Below are 22133 nucleotides of genomic sequence, written 5' to 3'. Positions count from 1 at the left end.
ACAAAAGGGTTGTTCCTGGCAAATTCTGTAGAAAAATCCACTTTGATAGGAAAAACAAATAAAAATGCACGCAGGAAAAAATACAAAAAAATGGGTGGCACTGCAGTGTAGCAATGCACTCTCCCTGGGGAGAGCAGCCCGAATTTCACACAGAGAAATCTGTTGTGATAAAAAGAAATACAAATACAAAAAGTTATCTCTCTCTCTCTCTCTCCATGTATAGCACACTGACCATCATTTTCACAAGTTCTCTCTCTCCATGTATAGGCAAATATGATCCAATATTTACAATAAATTTAATTCAACCAAGCTGCGAAAAACATCAGACATGGAGATCAGTTTTATGATACAGTGACAAAATTTATATAGCCATAAAATGTGGACATATTCCACCAACCACTTTCCTAACCTCTTTCCACACACACACCCCCGAGTCGACCTCCTCTATCTCTTTACCCATACCCACCAATGGAATGTGCCACAATCCCTTTGGGGAAACAACACCATATGCCTGCTTTGGATCCGCACACTAGACCGGGCCCTATGTGCGATGCGTCCGTGGTGGCGGCCGTGATATCAGAAGATCACGCACAGCTTAAAGAACAGAGTAGGCCGGTACTACGTGCTGCCACCTGGCTAATGGCCTTTGTTGCAGCAAGATCCGTTGGAGAAGTGTATGCGGAGATTGCCCTTCTGTAACCACTGCTGTGGTTGTGTCAAAATTGAAAAGGGTCAGGCAAGTAAGACCAGGTGGGGAAATAATTTTCCAACACCAATGGTTTTAGGAATTGATGCAGCATTAATGTTCAAGCAGGATGGTGGGCCAAACTAACTGACCAAAAAGCGGCAGCTACTGTGTTGGTACAAAGGTGTGCCTCTGTTGCCAACAAACGATTTGTTGTGCTGTGGGAGAATCATTCCCTTTGATCAACATGTCGTTCCTCTTAAGCACAGGGGAATGCAATTTTTACCCTAGGTCACGGTAAAGTATGCGTAGTGAAAATTATGATTAGCCATTTGGACAGTCAGTTCAAGAAGTTACAGCTGGCCCAGACAATGCATGTAACAGATGGATTGACTGACACCATACAGACACACAAATACATGCTCATACACATGCATGCGCACAAAAACAGATCCACACACATGCATCTGTTATCAAAGTAACACAGACACACACACTTTCACACAAGAGGGACACATACAGACACACAAATACATGCTCATACACATGCATATACACACATCCACACATATGTACATGTGCACAAAAACAGATTATTATATTTAATACTGTTATTTATATTTACACTGTTGTAGGTTAATACTTGTTGATATGCATATACATATTCTCCTTCCCATGACAACTCATTCAATACACACCACAACCTCTTTAAGACTTTTTCTTATACTTTTCCTCTGATACATAACATGAACTCTTTTTTTTTTTTTACACTGATATTCACATGCATTCCCTTTCCTTTATACACTACTTTACTCCTTTCCGTCTAAAAACACTTATAGTGAATAGACGTTAAACTGAAGAAAACAAAAACAGATCCACACACATGCATCTGCTATCAAAGTAAGACGCACAACACAATTTCACACAAGTAAAAAAAAAAAAAATCAGCAGGAAAGCAACCAGATTATCAATTTATGCTGACAAGTGGGAATCACCGGAATGCTTGAAACATTAACTCACTCCGGACGATGGAATGCTACAGCGTTCCTGACGAAAGGTAGTGTTCTGGACGACGGAATAGTATAGCGGTTTCGAAAATAAAATTTTTTTCCACGTTTTCCTCATGGGGTAGCATAACAATCGCAGCCACACCGGGCATTGTGAACATGTCAAGGGGCAAATGGAAAGTTTCTTCATGAGATTCCGTAACAATGCACCCAAAAGTGAGCCAGCGAGTTCAGGACCCCACACGACAAACTAATCTGCATATGTATCGAAAATGGCATTGCAGGCGATTCAAGTGGAAATTTTTGGAGCAAACTTAATCACGACAGTGGCTTTTACCGCTGCTGAAGTGATTGAAATGCTTCAAACTGAAGGTTTCGACATCGACGAGGATGATGAAGACGTTGAATAAAGTAGCTGCAGTGAAGAAAGCAACCAGCAAGAAGGTACTGGAAGTGATTCAGCTTCTGAAAGCAGTGAAAAGGGAGGGGGGTGGGCGTTCACATATTGTGAGGTGAGGGGTCAGTGGGTCAAGTACAGTGAGTTCAGTTACTTTATGTTTTGTATTTTTTGTGATTTTTTTCCTTACCCTTACAAATGGGTCGTCTGTAGGGAGAAGCAAGGGAGAAAACTATTTGTCTGGAGTGAGTTAATAAAGTGGCCTGACAGAGTGGTGTCCTGAATTCTGCAGGTGCTATCTTCATAATTATTAACAAGTGGCTTGACATGAGTAGTACCCTGCATTCTTCAGATGCAATCAACCTCAACTGATCAATAACAGAAATATTTCAGCCTCTCGTTTCTTGTTGATTGTGTATTTCACACAGGCGGTATGCCCTACCCTATCCAGGTGCCAGTAATCTGTTGAAGCAGATAAGTCTTATGGATTCAGTAGACGGTGAAGGTGATCTGTGTCATTGTGGTGTTTCCATTGTGCATCAGCCCCTCCAGAGCCACTCTGGCATTTTCTGGAGAGAGAAAAAAAAAAGTATATATTTATGTAAACGTTAAACTGACATGTGAGGAACAACAACAACATACATTTCATTTACTTGCATCTGATAATGAAATAAAGGAATATGTTCAAGGACTAACAGATTAGACAAAAATGTTAAAAAGAATAATGCACCTTTCCCTTTGTCTCTCTATCCCTCATTCTGAAGCACACATATAAACACACACACACACACACACACACACACATGCATGCATGCACACACAGACATAAAAGTAAACCAATGATGATTATGATATAAATTTCCCACCATGAAAATACACACAAGCAGGATTGTTTAATCAATAAAACCAAAAGCATTCAATTACATCCCACCTGATACAAACACACACACACCAGAAACCTGTAACTGTCTTCATTGTGCTTTTCTTTTCTTTTTTTTATATATACTTAAAAACACACAGATAAAAACTACAATTTCTCAAAGGATTTACTGACAGAACTGCTTTGCTAAGTGATGACGGTGCTGTTGGGATGGGAATTCACCGGATGATCATAATATTAATATGAAACAACTTGTAAGTGGAACATAACCGAGAAAGCAACAACAACAATAAAAAAAAAACAACAACAAACACTCCCAACACTTTTTTTTTTTTTTTTGCTGACCAGTGATGCGAGGACAGCCATGAAAGATGAGGATCCTGGTCTGTGGACACATCTGGACCACCCCCTCCACTGCCTCGTCCGTCAATCTCTGGCAGCCGCTCATGTCCACCTCCTGACCAAGTCACAATCACACCAGTGGGTCAGATGGAAACTAAACAGCACTCACTGCTCTGGCAATCGAAATTTGTTTCATTTATAAAATGGTTTTCACATTCTCCTGCATATGCATCAACTGCGAAGGAGAGGTAACTCACTTCTACAGTATTTCTGACTGAGTCCAGAACTGTCAACTCGTTAGGAAAGAGCAGTTGGTTTCAGATTTAAAAAAAAAAAAATCGTTTTTTATTTTTAATTTTTAAATTTTAACACATCAGAATGACAGGAAAGCCTACCATGGCTTAAACTCCCTTGGGCTGAATGGGGTAAACCCCCTCCATCCCCCTCTCTCCTTCCCATCCGCCCTCCTCTCCTTGCGCCCCACCCTCGTCTTCCTCCCACCACCCCCCTCTCCTCCAACAACACAGTGAGCAGAGCAGAAGTTTCCAGCCATTGAGATGTACTCACCTCTTCAATACAGGCTGCTGAGACCTGTCAACACTTCTTCACCTCTTCACTTGCCAAAGAATTTATGACTGGAAACGTCGCTTTTACCTTCTTCTTATGGTTCCTTTGATTTTCAACCATTTTTTACCATTTGAATGGGATAAAGGCAGGGATTGGTACAGATAATAAAATCACAACTACTAATAATAATAACAGTGTTTCTCATACAAGGGTCAGAGTATTTCTATACCATACAGATTTCCATACTTCTTCAGAAAGAGAAGATCTGAGCACATCACTCCTCTTTTGTAACATCTCGCCTGGCTCCCTGTCTCACACAGAATAAAGTACAAGATCAGCACTCTATGTTATAAATGTATTCACAAATCAGCCCCTTCCTATCTCTGTGGCTGCCTTCACCTCTACATTCCATCTCGCTCACTACGATCAGCTTCAGATCCACTCTGTTTACGCATACCCAGATTCAATCTCTCGACTGTTGGCCGCTGTTCTTTCTCTGTCTCTGGACCTTGCAACTGGAATGTACTTCCTCTTTCGCTTCGTCAAGTCTCCACACTCAGCTCTTTCAAGTCTGGCCTTAAAACCCACCTCTTCCCAAAATAGCCTCCCTTCCCTGCCTCTTCCTTGTCTTCAGTTTCTCCAGTTTAGAGTTATGCATGCATGTGAATGACTGGTGCGAAAGCGCTTTGATTTGTCTCTGCACAAGATTCAGCGCTATATAAATACCATTATTATTATTATTATTATTATTATTCTGGCATTGCGGTACTTTCAAAGAAAAAACAACTAACTGGAACAAAAATGCAAACACGGCATGGAGACAATTATAAATGGCAAAATTATGCAGTATACAAATAATAAACTCAAATGTATATATATATATATATAAAACAATGCACAATGAAGTTATAATCAGAACAGAGAAGCAGCTGACCTAAAACAATACAAACTGTAGTGTATCTTGAGGCGTGTATGGGAATTTAACCAAGAGAAGTAATTTATTAATGATTTTATATATAATTTAAAAAATATATTTTATTTTCATTTTTATTTTTTACAAATTCAGCAAATTACTACATAGTTTTCTTCATGCTGGATATGAATAGTCCAGAGAATTTGCGTTGTATAATGGTTTAAAAAACTGCCTGTTATCATTTCTGAAAAAAAAGAACAGTGATATATATATATATATATATATATATATATATATATATATATATATATATATATATATATATATATATAAATATATATATATATATATAAGGCAATGGACGATCCATTGTTCTCGACTGATCCCCTCCGGTAACAGCCTCCCCCTTCCAAAACTTTTCACTTCAAGAGCTCAAAGCTTACACACAGCATAGTTCATTACATCTCCTCACCATGTCTGAAATGATCACCAATGTCAGCCTGCCTTACACATACCTTCAGTGAAGAGGAACACACTCCGCTGACCAGGCTGTACACACCCATGTCTGTCACCTGCAGTGCCAGAATCCTTTTTTTAAGATTAGCTGGAATAGTATTGACATTAAAAAAAAATCATGACATTTTTCATATACACACATATCATCCCACCTCATGAAAGTCCTGACATTAATTACCCATGAAATTGTCAGTAAACCCAAATAAAAATGTAACATTTGCTTATCATATATATTTTTTTTTAATTCATTTTTTTTCTGCCATGCTTTCTGGAATTGTTCATCAAAACTTCCATTAACCCTCCCTCTCACACCCTTGATTCTCTTTTTTCTGTCTGTTGTTTCTACACACACACACACACACACACACACATACATACAAACACACACACACACACAATCAAGTTTCTGAAAATATTTCTTTACATATGTATATACATTTTTTCTCCCCATTAATATATCTATCTTGATTCTGATGGAACCAAAACCATGAACTCTGACCCAATAACAGTATGACACATCATTATCCCTTATATCCCTGTAGAATATTAACGGACTAAAAGTAGTTGCAAATATGCAAAGTCTCATCAATGATAAACCTTGGAGTTCTAGCCGAAAAAAGAAGAGTGAGACTGAGAAAGACCAGTAAGAAAAAAAGGAATAAAAGAAGAAGAGAGAGCCCAAATAAAGACAACAACAACAACAACAAAGTTTCAGTTTGAAGACAAGTAAACAAAACCCTCTCACATCAGTTCTGGAAAAGTTGACAGATGTGAGGCAGCTGGAATTTTGGCCCAGGGCTTCCAGACTGGCGTCTGTGAGACGAACGCACCCCCCTGTGTTCAATTCTCTCAGTGACGGACAATTGCGAGACACTGCGATCACCCCATCGTCGGTTACGTTTATGCAGCGGCGCAAATACAACACTTGCAGATGTGGGCACGACTGCGACAGACTGATGATGCCTGAGGATGGACACAGGACAAAACAGTGCGCAAGACCTGCCTCTTTGTATAAATATTTACATTGGCATTTTCTCTATCATGCAAGCTGATGCATAATTGGTAAAGTAATCATTTATAGCAATCATTTTTTTTCTAAATTTCGTTCTCAAAATACCACTTAAAGTCACTAAGTAAATGCCAACATTTAACTTAAGCTTACCATGGAGACCACACACACACACACACACACACACACAAACACGTGCAAATTCACTCTCACACACACAAATGGAAAAAAAAAACAAAAAAAAAACCTGATCAGTTTCACAGACTCGTATCAGTCATCACACACAAGTCTTGTCAAGACAAGAAAATAAAAAAATCCTAAAAATAATGGCAATACACACTGACCTGCAGATGTGATGTTTTCATTGGATATCTTGGCATTAAGATCGACCTTGTATAGGTTCCTGCAGGCTGACAGTCTGAAGAGACAGGTATCAGAAATATCACAAGCTGACAGGTCCAGCACCCTGATTCTGTTGCACACAACCTGGGAGAGGGGAATGGAAGGGTCAGAAAAAGTAACAATTAATAAATAAATAAACAATTAACAATAGACAAAACTAAATAAGCAAAAGGACACACATACAGATCATGGACATTTTGAGCTTTTAGATTCTTTTCCACAGATCATGGACATTTTGAGCTTTTAGATTCTTTTCCACAGATCATGGACATTTTGAGGTTAGATTCATTTCCACAGATCATGGACATTTTCAGCTTTTAGATTCTTTTCCAACTGAAAAATATACATGAAAAAGAAATAGACAACAAATGTCTTGAGTCATTATCAATCATGAGAATGGCATGTATAATTTCTCCATTCACCAGCCGCCGTGGCGAAGTGGTTAGCGTCGCGGACTGACGGTTGGGAGGACGCGGGTTCGAATTCCAGCGGAGGTGGGTTTTTCGGCCCGTGGCCGGCTCCTACCCAGAGTTGAGTGTGCTGTGGGCTTAAATGGGGAGACTGGGACCACACAGTCGAGTGTCATCCACTTCAAGGATGTGTCTTTGGGTGTGTTGCTCTAATTACCTGACCAACACTGCAAGTGTCTCTATCTCTCGGGCCTGGTTAAGGCCGGGATATCGTTATGACAGGAAGCGTGGAGTACAGCCTTGTCACGCAGTCCCAAACCAAAATGGACCTCCATAGCAACATCGTCATCATCATCGTCATCGTCATCTTCCTGCTCTTTCAGCGTCATCAATATAAACAAAATAGTCTCAAAGTCTGTGGCCTTTCATGCCCTGCTCTCATGGTGACCTCAGTTTCGATACCCCTCCACTTCCGTGCTTGGGGTAAGTCCTGTCAATGTCGTCAGATTCATGGGGGGCTGTTGTTTGAGGGACGTGGTGGCGGTCTCCACTCTGGGAGGGACGCTCACTCAGTCTGGCTCTGCGACTAAGCCATTATTGTCGTTAGTAGGGGGATTAGTAGGTGGTGTCCTAAGTACGTTAAAAACAGAAAAGGCACCACTGAACACCACCGAAGTGACTCAGCAGCAGTGCAGGGTCTCCTCTGGTGTGTGGCCTCCTGGCGACCTAACATCAATGGTTCCCTGTGGGCTGCCGACGCTGGAACTGCGACGGACGAACCCGGGTGTGGCTGTGTATGGGGGAATCTAAATGAGCGGCGTCAGTGGGAGTAATGCCACTGAAACGGTGCAGATGATGGGGCAGCAAAAAAAAAAAAAAAAAAAAATCTCCATTCAGTGACGATGTTTGCTTGTCCATTTTACTGTGACTGTGAGGTCTACATTTACCACGTGCACACACTGGCACTCACACAAGCACATATGTTCTTTTACAAAATATTAATTATTACACACACATACTCATGCTTATAAATTGCTCACAGATACTCACACAAATATACCTTATCTCAGATATCAAAAGCACAAAATCATTTGTGTCTTTCTCAATTTCTGCCTGTCCGTCGCAATTATATACACAATATATGCAAACACATACATACAGTATACAAAATACATCTGATTTCTCTATGTCTGCCTCCCAGTAGAATGAAGAATCCTTCAAAATTTCAGAAGATGCTAATTTGGACCACAAACAAAATCTGATTTGAAATTTCGACTTGATGGTTCAATGGTTTAGAAATATTGGTGTGTCTGGTGTTTGATGACAAATACATGTCATGCAGATGAAATGAATAGAAGATACGGGTTTTTAAAAGGATGAATATATAGTACTTAACCCATAAACCCAAACAGTTTAAAACAAATGTTACCTTTGTAATATTGTCATCAGTGATTAGCCCTCGTTTACTCATTAAGGCAAGACAAGCCTGTTTAATCACCAACGGGGTTGTAGAGAGGTCATCTTCATAATGCTGTAAACTGTTGACCACTGCATATATACACCTGCAAACACACACACACACACACACACACACACACACAGAATACATTTATTAAGACTGCCAAGAAAGGAGACACTAAGAAGGTGCTCTACATTGTCTTGCATTTCTTTATTGTTACATTTAATTGCTCATGTGAACGTCAGGCTGCTTTACAATCTTCAACAGCAATGCCACATAAGAGACCATTCATCGTTCACAATCTCTGTCAATGGTCCCGGAACCTGGATTAGTACTGGGTGCGCTGCAGTGCTGAATGCATCACCAACATTCTCCATTTCTGACAGTCATGGTATAGGGGCCCCCAAGTTTTCACAAAGTTTCTCTCTGTCCACTCAATGGTGTTGTCTGCCCTCTTCTTTTGCTGTCTGCCTCATTTCCCTTTCTACTGCACTGTTCCATAAGGGATGGTCTTGAAGGGCCTTTCAGACCATGCCACAAGGCCAAACATTCTCATTTTTCTTCTTCTCATTGTGGTCAGTAGGTCTTCATACTGACCAATGTGCTGTCTAATGTTTTTCCTTCTTCATTTGTTATGTTGTTCTTAATTGTAGGAGATGCCATTGAGTCATGAAGCATCTCACTTCAACTGCTTGGATCCTCCTCTGAAGCTCTGCTGCAATTCGAAGTCCAGGCCTTGCATACGTACAAGAAAACAGAGAGAAACAGTGCATGCAGGAGCTCCAGCTCTGTTCTGAGAAAGATGTTATTGTCTCGACATGTCAGGGCTTGTCTTGTCTGTGCTGCTGCAGTCTGTGTAGCTCTTGCCAGTATTTCGGTCTGAGACCCTTCTTCACTGATGATGGTGCCAAGGTATGGAAACTTTCACTGTCTCCAGCTGTTGTCCGCTGCCATTGACCCTGGTCTTCATTAGATCCTTGTTATTCATCATGAATTTAATTTTTTCCATGTTGATCTCCATTCCATACTTAGTTCATGTTTCGTCTAATAACTTAGTTACTTAGAGCTGTTTTCCGACACAGGTCCCAGAGGTTCCTCTTCATTGGACTCTACTTCAAGTTTAGGCTGCTTATGTGCACCACTCCTGGTTGTCTGTTCTTTTCCCTTAAAGTAGTCAAACATGATTTCTTGGTCTGACCAGAATTTGTCAAGCCTATTCTTTACAGTGTTTACAGTTTTTGCACTAATGATATGTGTCAGAAGGCTGTTCCAAATGTTGACAATTCTCAGTGTAACTGAGTTCTTCCTCAGGGATGTCTTTGCTTGCATTGGGTATATTTTCATAGGATGTCCCCTTGTTCCTGTATGTGGTGCTGAATTTGAGTTTGATGAAACCACACACATCCTTGTCATAAATTCCTGTAATGATCTTATATTTCAATCATGTCTCCTCTTAACCTACAGTAGAAGAAGTGTAAGGGGTTACATTCACTAAATTATTTCTCGTATTTTGTCCTGTTGCATTTTACATCCATGGCATTTACAAAGTACAACATCCAGAATTTCAACTACTGGAAGGTAGGGACACATGGTGCAATTGCCTAAAAGTCTACAAGGGACATAGCCATTTGCTTATCAGAAGTAACTACATGCCATCCCATCAATATTGTTAAAGAATCTGTGATTTGTGACGGTATGTCTTCCGATGTTGATGGTGGCAAATTTGCTTCTCAATGTTGTTTAACAACCCTCGCCCCCACTCCCCCCCCACCCAACACCTCTGAAAAGTAGGATAAATAATGACATGAACCAATTATTTTGTACTGCTGTAATCCCCGTAGTATGTATCAGGTGAAAATCTTATTTTCATCATTGATGTGTGCATTTAGATGTCTGACATTAAAAGTTCAAATAAATCACTAAAACAATAAAATTAAATAAACTTTAAAGTCTTTTTCAATTCAACTGAAAAAACCCCAAGAAAACTGAAAACCGCAAAAGCAGTAGTTAGATAGAGTAGGTAGGATTAGGCATCCCCCTTCCAAATACCCCCACTCTTTAGAACATTTTGATTTTTTAACTTATTTTTGGGCCCAGCCCTCCCTTCTGGAGGACTGGGATCAGCTAGCCCCTGAGTGGGTGAAGAGCGAAAAGTAGCAGCCTGCTGATAAAACCCACATATAGTAGGTATAATCAAAAATGTTAACTTTTTTTTTCTCATCTGTCTAGTTCTTTATCTCTTCTGTATGACAGCGTCTTTATCTCCATGCAACCCTCCAGTCGCGGCAGAGTACTCAACATGAAGATTGTGGCCATCAACTGGATGCTAATAGAATTGCACAAATATGGAGTGCACTACCTATTGAAACTAAACTTGCACAAAATACTAATGTGTTCAAAAATCTCCTTGACATGAACATCCACTTAAAAGAAAAATTTATTGCCTTGACAAGTGATTTACAGCTCTTGTAAAAGAAAACATACATGTATCCCACATATAAATGGAGACCGATATTGACGGGGGCATAAAAAAGGCTGTGAGGCCAAGGCAGACAAATGCCAGTCCCTGCACTACTACTACTTCCACTACTACTATTACTCCATGATGATGATGAACTGCCATCAACCGATCTAGAGATGATCAGGAACAAACAAAAGGGATTGAACGTCGATTACAGAAAAGTGGATAATATTTCGTCAAAATATGATGATGTCGCGCAGATCTGTCTTTACAATAAAGAAAAACACGACGTACTTCTTAAAAAGAGACGGAACAGCCAGTCCACTGTCGACAGTCGCCATTTCTAAACAAGCTCTCTCCAAGGACGGATCAACGAATGAAACAACAGCTTACACTTCACTCCGTACGTGTTCAAGTTGCTCACGTGACTTGCTCTTTCGGCTTGAAGAAACGTCACCAACATGGCAGACCAACCAAGCAAGGCAGATATCACTGCAGTTTTTAAACGATTACGGTCCGTTCCAACAAATAAAGTAAGTTTCAATTATTTCAGAAATTTCTTTCAAAGCAAGAGATAAACTTTAGCAGAAGAAGTGTCCCTTGATGACAATGTTTTATCGAACATTGTATGTTTGATTTTGTACCAGTTGGCATATTTATCTTTTCATTAGATTTTTAATACGTGTCCTGTTCTTTCACAGTTGCAGATATTGTGTAATCTTATGGTTTGCAGAGGTTGATCTAAGCCTGTGATATGTTTTATTTGTTTGGACTTTTTACAATCAACCATTATTTGGTTATTCTTGTCAGGCAGCTTGTTCTTTATTTGGCAGCAGAAGCCTAAACTTCGCAATTTGGAAGCAGACGAAGCATGTGACACCGATCGACTGCTTCAGTTCTTGACAATAATTCCCAGAGGCAGGCAGGCATCTAATCTTGCCAGCATGTTAACTTTTCTCCCATTGCCAGACTCTAGTATTACATACCAAGTTTAGTGTTATGACTTGAAATGGCCAGAAAGGGTCGGGTTCAGAAAAAAAAGAGACCCCACCCACCCACTTACTATTAAATTAATTCTTTCTTTGTTTTAACTTTTATTCTTACAAAAATAGCTGCAGTGAAAGAAATATGAATGGTATGAATGGAAATCAGCATTCAGTTAGTATCAAAGAAGAAGTGATTCATCACACACACACACACACACACATAATATATATATATATATATATATATATATATACATATACATATATATATATATATAATATCAGGGTTCGTCACTAACGGGAGCGCTGAGCGGAACGCTCTGAAAAAACAAATTGCGCTCTGGAAAATTCCTTGACTCAGAGCGCTTCCGCTCTTGATTTTGAAAAGACATAAGCATACACTACTGTATCTAAATTGTTATTCCATTGTCCATCACAAACAAGAGTCAAAAGCACGATCGTTTTGCATTTACCGAAGTTTGAAAGCCGTCTGTTTACGTTTTGTTAGTTCAACCGGAAGTAGGCCTAGTGAAGTGTGGTCCAAGGAAGAGAAGGCCAAACTTTCAAAAGCGTCAGAAAACTGAGAAGCCGGAAAGTGAGAGTGAGAGTGAGGAGAATGGATTAAGTGACTCAAGTATCGAAGAGGAATTGATGTAAACAAGAATTAAAGCTGAGAAAATGAATTTATGTTTGAGACTTGTTGCTCTATGTTTTTAGTGTGCGCTCTTAGTTTTCAGTTTGCGCTCATCAAAATTCTGAAACTAGAGCGCAGGCGCTCATGTGAAAAAATGTTAATGACGAACCCTGAATATATATATATATATATATATATATATATATATATATATATATATATAAGAATTTGCTGCTTTTGCATAGAAATTAGATGGGCAACACACACACATACACACACACACACACACACACACACACACACACACACACACACACACAAAGACCATACCATTTTTTTCTTTTCTCTCTCTTTTTTTTCCTTTTCTTTTTTTTCCAAATTCATAGTTTCAGGCTTCTGAGTTGGCTGACGTCAGCTGGTTACAAATTCTGGGCACTTTTTCAGTAGTTGTATTATTTTAACGGGTTATTTATAGTGCCATGCATTTCTTACAAATTAATTATTATAATAGTGCAACATTGTGTTGTGTCCAACGGGAAAAGTTTTGAGGGCCAAGATTTATTAGTATTGCTAGATTTTTGTATGTGTGAAAATTGTGATTGTTTTCACTGTGGGTTTGTGTGTGTGTGTGTGTGTGTGTGTGTGTTAAAAAATATCCAGTGTCTGTTTTTCAGTGTATTTATTCTACACATTGAGACTACAGATATGTACTGAATATAGACTGAGGTGGTTCAAAGCTAACATTTTTAGAATTTTTAGAGATTTGCATCTGAACTATTTGTGATGTATAGAATATATTATATATATATATATATATATATATTATAATGTAACATTAGTCAGACTAAAGTTGATACATGATTTTTTTGCCACATACCATATCAGATCGTTACAATTTTTGGTGATCATCCAGCTAGTAATTTCTTTCCTGATGAATCAGCCCTGAATTTTTTTCTGATTGCCACATCCGCCTGGATTGAAAGGAAATGAAGAGAAATTGAACAAGGAATGGCAATATGTTTGTCCAGCTTTAAAAGTTAATGGAATAGTGATATTGTGTCTTTGATTGAGCTTTTTATTTTAATTTTTTTCACTTGAATGTTTTTTTTCCTGTTTTTGTGGACTGCAAATCCACATTGACTTATAAACAGGTACAGGTGGACTATTATGAGCATAACATGCACATTTCATCCGCATTTCTATAGACAGAAAGTGGAATTAAAGCACTTCAATTGGAAGTGGGTCTGCATGAATATTGATCTGGCAGACTGGGTGGAAATTTCAACCCTTAATGTACTAGGTACCAGTATCAAACCCAGGACTCTTGGATTGAATGACCAAATTTTCTTAACTTTGCGGCTATTTCACCTATCTTTCAATTGATTAAATTTTTGTTGTCTGCATGAACTGTGCAGCAATGCTTTGACTGCGGCAACAACAACCCAACATGGGCCAGCTGCACCTATGGCGTGTTCCTGTGCATCGACTGTTCAGCTGTGCACCGCTCTCTGGGCGTGCATCTGACCTTCATCAAGTCCACCAACCTGGACACCAACTGGTCCTGGCTCCAGCTGCGTGCCATGCAGGTTGGGGGCAACTCCAATGCTGTAAGTGATGTGGACTGCCTACTATATTTATTGTTATTATTATTATTATTACTATTATTTGATATTTACTTTTTTATGTTAATAATTCAGTATGAATATTTTTGGAGGTTGCAATTTTCAGTGTTAAAATTTGTTTTTAAGAATGTGCTTCACATAACAGCTATGCATTATTATTACTTGTGCCTCTTAATTCAGTGTTAGCTCTGCTGATCCACAGTTGTGTACTATCATTACTTAAGCATATTAATTCAGCACTAGTTCTGTTAATTCATGATAAGATGAAAGTGATATTTTTCCTATCCCCGTCACATATTTAAAACATTGTCTGTTTGTGAACCACAAGTCAACACCATGTTTTAATTAATAGGCAAATGGAACTTTTGCTGGAGGCTTTTATTGTTGCAAGCACATTAGATAGTTTAATATGAAGGTGACAGATGGCTGGTCTAAGTGATCAGCAATTGTGCTTTCAGCTAAGAATGATGATAATGAATAAAACTGCACTGTCAAACATATCAAAGCACTGCACACTTGTCAGACAAAACAAACAAAAATGTATGCATACAAACACATGCACACACACACGCACGCAAGCAATATGTATGTATACAAAAAACAAATTTCTGTACAATTTAGAATTAGCCCTGTTTTTATTATTTTTTGGTAACATTTTATCAGCTTGTCCATTGTGAGTTTAAACGTTTCTGTTGAACAGCGTTCATTTTTCAATGATCATGGGTGCACAACATCAGACGCTCAGCAGAAGTATAACAGCCGTGCTGCGCGCATGTATCGTGACAAACTGCTCAGCCAGGCTCAGCATGCTATGCGTCTTCATGGCACAAAGGTATGCTGCGAGTGTGTGAGTGTGACCACATGTCGGACATTGAATGGTGAGGGTTAGTGAAAAATAGACATGTTGGAAAATAAAAGGGGAATGTTAGGGAGAAGAAAAAAAATAAAAGCAAGACTTGCACTCAAAGAGAATGTTGAGAAACGTTTCCTGCCTTTGTAAAGTTTAGTCAGGTCAACTTTATTATCTCCGAAGAGGAATTCATGTGTCGTCTGGTTGCGTTTGCTGACAACACAAACATAAAACAGGGTTTAACTACACATACTTACAGGCTTTTAAAAGATGTTTATGTGCCTACATGCACAGATTTTATACATAAAAAATACACTTGCACAACAAATTAAACAGATATGATGATGAAGGCAGAGAAGAAATACCAAGCTACAAGACAGCACAGCAAAGGTAATGTAACAAGGCGGAAAGACGTCAGATCACATTCCTCTCCCTGCATGTGCTCACAACTGCTAAAATTACATTAGTTTGATACTGGATAGTCATTCAGTATCACACATGAATTTGTGAGGCTTGCCTTAGTTTGACCTGTACACAATATCAGTATTAAGTATTTTGGTTGCTGATGCTGTTGAATTCTTTCCATGAATTTTATCCATTTGGTATTTTGAACACATTTGTTTGTTCACTGGCTCAAAGTGTATTGCAGGGTGTCCAAATTATTTTATTGCTTTCAAACTGCAGTGAAGTGAGAATTAGTTAACCTTGATGGAAGTGTTCTGCAGTGTATAGTTTGTTAGTTTCTGGTTATAATGTATGCTGTTCAGCTGTTGCTTTTTTCTTCTTATGTGCACTGTTTACATTTCAGTTTTATTTATATTGCACAGGTGATTTTGTCTTTTTGTTTGGTGTTTTTTAGTGATGGTAGTTAAAAAAAAAAATCATTTCAGTCTGGCATATTGATAAAAATTTGTTTTTTGTTTTTTCCACTCCATAGAGTGTGATTAGACCCCCATTTAGGATTGAAAGTATGAATGGATTTTGGTTGATTAATTGAGCAAGTGTTTAAAGTTTCCCTTTCACTCCCCCACCCACTCCCCTGTTTCCCCTGTTTCGTTCACCTTAAAAATATCTTGCTGTCTTTCTTTCTTTCACTTTTGTTTTTGTTTTTTTAATCTAGTCTTCTGCTACTACATTACTCAATTCAATTCAGTTTAAAAAGACTTTATTTATTAATCCACATGGAAATAATTGTGTGCAGTCACAGGCTCGTTGTAGACACCAACATAAAAATGAACATGTGCACTGTAAAAGCCATTAAAACAAGTCAAATAAGAACGTACAGTAGCTGATGATAGACAAAAGCAAACCACACACCCACATGTGAGCACGCATTAAGACAGTTAGGTATTGCACAACAATGTATACAGATAGAAAACATCCAGCAAATAAAATGTATATTATGGAATTACCATAGGTATTTAGCTTTTGTGTGAAGTTGTGTGTGCTGAAGTAGTGTAGTATGCTGTGTCGTCTTTTCAGTGACTAATATCTGTTTTACCTGGCTGTACTTGAGTGCAGGTATACATTATCTTTTGTCAGAATGCGTATATGTGGTGGTGATGAGAGGAAGGAATGATTAAAGAGATATGTGCAAAAAAGGCTCTAACAAAATAATGTATAGTATATGAGTTTGGATTTGAAAGGTGTTGAGCGTAAGGCAAGTGACGGGAAAATGTGAAACTGAAAGGAGAAAGAAAGGGCTCATGATGAAATGATCACATTATCATGCCAATTGTGTTCAATACTGCTGATATGTGAGACCCATTGATTAATGCAGAAGGGTGACTGTTGATTGACAGGTTAACATTGAAGAGGATGGAAAACATAAGGTTTGTCAGTGAGGGTTGACTCTTGGAAAGACTTGACTTCAGTTCGGCTGTCATTATCATGTCCTTGTTATCTTGTAGACACATTTGTTCAAAGCATTGAGCTTCTGTACATTTATTGTTATTGTATTGCCTTGCCTCAGAGCTTTTTGTTTTTTTTACTTACTAACAGCTTTCCATCCATTTTTGATTGAATTTGTGCCAGTCCCCAAGCACTTGGCTTGGCTTGGTTGAACACTGCAGAGCTGCTTTCCAAATTAAATAAACCACTATTTCATGCCATGATGAAAGTGATTGATGTCCAATTTTCAGTGACAATGTTGAGTTAGGAATTATGATATGACACAGCAAAAGGGGAAAAAATTTTAGTGTCATCATTTTACTGTCTCCTCCCGCCCCATTCCACCCACCACTTTTTTTTCACACATATTCTTTTGAGTTTCTTTTTTCTTCAAACATGAGGCCATGAGCAGATGGTGTCTGTTGCCTGGATTTAGAACACCTCATGAGAGCACCGTTGGGTTTTTGTTGTGACAGGGTGAAGAAAGAGTAAGTTGAAAGGAGAAAGAGACTGGTGAAAGGAAATTGACTGTGGACTGATTTAATCATTTCAGGAAAGCAAGGTTGTACTCCATCCTAGTCATGTATAGATTTATTGTTGTTTCTGTGTTCACAGTGACATTGTTTTGTCAGTTTCAGTTCTGACCATTGTTTTGTCAGTTGCAGTTTTCTTATGTCTATTCTGATTCAAATGTTGTATTATCCAGCTGTCTCCTGTTGGTCATGCTTTGACTGTTCATTTGATTCTGTATTTGAAAAGAAACCTGGGTTATTGGGAAAGTGGGTATGTCACTATGTGTTGATGAAGAGGGACCTTATTTGTGTTGGATGCATATTATGTCTTTAAATTCTTGCCCTCAATCTGCAATTGTTGACATTTGCCATCCCATTTTAGTAACTGCTGCTTTTTGTATTGACATGTTGAAAGATGTTGAACGTATCACAGCTCTTCTGTTTAGTGTGTTGGAAGAATGTAAAGGCTTGAGTTCGGCTGAAAAGTGATAACCTATGTCATTTGAACATGTTTTGCACCGTCTGGTTTTGCTGCTGTCATGATTGTATTGGGGAATTGATTTTCCAAGCTTGCTTTCTGCTTGAAAAAGTTGTCACTGACTGAGTGACTGTAGAAAAAAAAAGGAAGTGAGTAAAAGAAACTGTGTAAGAGTGAGGCCTCAGTTGACTTATGCGTTCATCTGAGTGCTATGTGTTGAATAATCACATTGGAGCTGACAGGCTCTAACTTAAGGTTTACTAATTTTGTACAGTTATGTTCTCCAGATCCACGAAAGGTTTTTTTAATTTAATTTGTTTTTTTTTTGTTTTTTTTGATTGATTGATTTTTCTCCATTGTGTATTCATGGCATAACAGTTTCTGTCAGCAGAAACTGTCTGCAGTTTATTGGAAACATACTTCAGTGTTTGAGATATTTCAGATTCATTATCAATTTCCCAAAAATTTGACAAAGACCATGCAATACTGGGTTTTTTTTTGGTGTGTGTTTTTATCATGTTTTGTTGTTGACTATTTGTAGGCATGAGTTTTATATACAGCCATGGTTTTATTAATGACCCATCATAACTAACTTAAATGATCAGGAGGGGGTTCTGTTGGAGCTTTTTGTAAAACATCATTAGACTAATTAGAGCATGCAAATATAGTTGAGTAGTTGTGAAATGAACAGGGTGATGGTGCAGCCAGTTTTTGTTGGCATGTGTTGAAAAACTGGGAGAAGATTCAACCACAAATGAATCCACATCCACCCCCCCCCCCAACCCCCCCGCCCCCTCCTTCCTCCCTCCCCAGCTATACTTTCCGTACCCCCTTCTTTGTGGCTGACCTTTGAACCCTAGTGTTAATAAAACCAGAGGAATTCAATTGAATTGATTTTTCATGCCTTTTTTTTCTTGATCAGTTGTGCGGAGGCACTTTGTGTTTGGAATTATTTCATTGTTTATTTTATTATTATTATTTTTTCAGTTTTATGATTATAACCAACCCCTATCTTTTTAATCTATTTTTGTTCACTTATTTCTTATGTTCCTACTCCCTCTCATGACTTTTTGGTTTGTTTTTTTATATCAGTTCTTTGATTTGCACTGAAATCTATAGGGATACCTTGTTCCTAATCCTGCTGAAAGCACTACATGATGCCCTGTTAATTATCCAATGAAAAGAAAAACAACAACATAGAATGGAAATTTGAAAGTATGACTGTTTTGTTTGTGTTTTTATCCTGCCTTCGATTGCTTTGAACACAATATTATTAAGAACTGAGATATGGAAATGAAGGAAATCTAAGGATTCCCCTACCCCACCCCATCACCATGCTGGAGTCGAAGCCTGAATGTAAACAGCAGCATCAGTGCAGTAGTTGCTTCATGAATGTACAGTCCTCTTTCAGCCTTTCTGATTCCTGACTCCCCTCATTGACACTAATTCTTGATATTGTTAAAAATCAGTATCAGTTGATAATGATACAAATAAAAATGTTGATAATGACAGTATCAGTAATATTAATAATGTTTTATTTTTTATACAGCACTGTAATACATGCTGAAGCAAGCTTTAACCCTTTGAGCCCTGACTACCGCTTTACCGGTGGTGGGGAGGGGTGGCATAATGCCTGGCACCCGGTTGAGCAGTGCATAAACACTTGTGTTGTGTTTTGCTATTGGTTGACTTATATTGAAGAGCCAATCAGAAAAACCGTAATATTCTGACGTCAGCGAACGTAGTACCAACATTGCCGCGCATTTTCACTGTGCATGTGCTTTTGATAAAAAAGATCGATTTCTGCTATGAAGCGTGCAGAGTCTCAGCCTGACACGCCTCCTTTGATCAACTGATTCTGCATGCTCAGATTCATTTTCAACATCACTATCTGTAGCAAAATCATCCGATTCGAATTCCACCTCACTATCAGAGTAATCATTGTCATACTCTACTTCCGATCAATCATCAAGCATATCAATTACTTGCTGCGTTGTGTACAGTTGTTTTCTCGCATGTTTTGTCCCTCATTTCTGCCCTGACGGGCCAGGTTGAGACTGCACACTTCAAGGGTTTACGCACTGCTCAACCAGTGGCTGGGCATTACGTCATTTTTCTCTGCCACCGGTAAAGCGGTGGTCAGGGCTAAAAGGGTTTAATACCAATTATTTGCAAATTTTGGCTCAGGAGCTCAGGCAGAAGGGTTAAAATTGCTCAGGAACTCAGGGCTCAAAGGGTTAAGTGGTTTACAATCTGGTATTTAGTTTGAAGCTAGTAGGCATATAAAAGGAAGTAGAAACAAAATAATCCAAAAGAAAAAGAGATTATGAAAGCATAGTCATTGAAAAAAAAAATCATGAAACAAAGAAACAAACAAACAAACATGTACGCACAAACCTTAGCAAAAAGCTGAAAGCAATCACAGTTTATACATGTGTAAATGAGCACAGTTACAATTTGAATGATCAGAACCAAAAAAGTCTTTGTACTGTTTAACGTGAAAGATCAATTTCCATAGATACTTATTAAGATAGGTTTACAGAGCTGTTGTTTAACTCAGTTTCCAGGTGGATATACAACATTTACACTTATTAGAATATCAGTTAGTATTTCAGTATAATTGCAAAGTAGCCATAAATTGGGGTGAGGGTGGCAACTTTGCAGCCAAGCTTAAAACTACCCTTTCACAGAACTTTGCATGGATGCACAAACCCTTTCATAACAGCTTGGCTGATTGTTATTAGGGAATAGTATCCCTGTATAACACAGCAACTCCTGAACCCATAGCAGCTTTTTCTTCAATGAAACTACGGTCTGTAGTATGATGATATTGTTGACATGGGGGTGCAAAGGAGAGTCGAAATTGTTTGACTCTGGGGGTACAAAGGAGAGTCAAAGTATCACAAAAAACATACTCTCAGCTGCTGCATAGGGTCATTGCTGTTTTCCATGCTGTAGTTGCTGGTTGTGGTGTTCAGGGAGCAAAGCTTGAACAGTTGAAGGCATGTGGATGGAGCTGAAGAGAAAACGTTTGTCAAGTAGGCATGCCAATTTTCTGTGTGTTGGTGGATTTCTTCAGTTTTAATGTGTTTGTGTGTGTGTGTGTGTGTGTGTGTGTGTGCAGGTCTATGCAAAACAAAAACAAACAAGCAAAAAAAAAAAAAAAAAAGAAAAAAAAAAGCAAAACAAAAGAAAGAAAAGAGGAATCAGTTTCTGGTGTGTCCTGAGGAATACTGGGGTTTGTGTATCTGAGTGTGTGAGAGTGGAGAGACTGAGGGGAGAGATAAGATAGGGTAGAAAGTGAGAACATTTGTGGGAGTAGTAGTAGCAGTGTGTGTATGTGTGTGTGTGTGTTTGTGCTTTGGTGATGTCAAATGTAGTTTTGTGTCTTATTTTGATGGCAAAGAAAAACTGCTCAAGTTTGTTCTCCATCTGTCATTTCTCGTGGGTTTCGTCCCTCCCTTATTTTTATATATTTGTGGTTGTTGGGTTTTTGTCTTTTAAACACATTCCTTATACTTGTGCCACTCACTGTGGCATAATGATTCCTGATTAACTGTGAAGTGTGTGGTATAATGATAAATCACAGTGCCATAAGTATGTATGGCCCGTACCACCAACAGTTAGCAAACAGAACTTCATCAGTTTTCCATTGGGCATAGGGATAGTCTGCATGACAACAGAAAAAAATTCCACAGTGCTCCAGTTTATTGCTTCATTCTGTGGTGAGAAATGTGGCAGAATGTGAATGGCGCATGCTGGGGGCACATTCTGGGTTTATGTTCTGTAAGTGTAATTGCCACCTGATTTTCTTTTATGACTTCCTTTCTCCTGTGCTTTAATCGGGGTTGTTTGGTTGTTTGTTTGTTTTTGTTTTTACATGAGGCGTGGTTCTTTTGTGGTTTGTTGTTTCGTGATATGGTCTTTTACAGTCAGTTATGAGAGTAATATGATTGGTTGAATTCATTTTGATGGTGATTTTTCCATGGTATGGTGTTCTGAATTTATGTGAAATGATTACGTGTATTCATGTTCATATGGTACTATATTTATACTTATGTGTATATGCACAAATGCATACTTTGAAAAAGAAAAAAAATCTATCTATATATC

The 22133-nt window shown here is 38.5% G+C and overlaps 2 protein-coding genes across 8 annotated transcripts in view; one reads left to right on the top strand and one right to left on the bottom strand.

The window, feature by feature from the left end:
* Positions 1-282: 282 nt before the first annotated feature.
* On the bottom strand, positions 283-11408 carry LOC143283317 (protein AMN1 homolog). Its single transcript, XM_076589510.1, has 7 exons — positions 11343-11408; positions 8558-8690; positions 6661-6802; positions 6053-6270; positions 5307-5363; positions 3315-3426; positions 283-2658 (listed from the first exon to the last, which is right to left on the bottom strand). Exons 1-7 carry the CDS (start codon positions 11387-11389, stop codon positions 2579-2581), a joined length of 789 nt encoding a protein of 262 aa, XP_076445625.1. The 5' UTR covers positions 11390-11408; the 3' UTR covers positions 283-2578.
* Positions 11409-11498: 90 nt separating this feature from the next.
* LOC143282818 (ADP-ribosylation factor GTPase-activating protein 2-like) overlaps positions 11499-22133 on the top strand; it is a 44784-nt gene continuing 34149 nt past the window's right edge. For 5 of the 7 annotated variants that reach the window (XR_013055311.1, XM_076588612.1, XM_076588608.1 and 2 more), the window contains exons 1-4: positions 11499-11581; positions 14084-14275; positions 14991-15122; positions 16943-16972. Coding sequence is in view for 6 of the 7 variants with exons in the window: in XM_076588612.1 (XP_076444727.1) it covers positions 11510-11581; positions 14084-14275; positions 14991-15122; positions 16943-16972 (426 nt within the window). In the remaining variant the exon portion in view is untranslated. The remainder of the gene's footprint in view (positions 11582-14083; positions 14276-14990; positions 15123-16942; positions 16973-22133) is intronic. The other 2 variants (XM_076588613.1, XM_076588611.1) reach the window with 1 other exon arrangement.

Source organism: Babylonia areolata, chromosome 6 (assembly GCF_041734735.1).
Source record: "Babylonia areolata isolate BAREFJ2019XMU chromosome 6, ASM4173473v1, whole genome shotgun sequence".
NCBI lineage: Eukaryota > Metazoa > Mollusca > Gastropoda > Neogastropoda > Buccinidae > Babylonia > Babylonia areolata.
The sequence above is the reverse complement of the archived record's forward strand: the minus strand, read 5'-3'. Positions and strand labels throughout refer to the sequence as shown.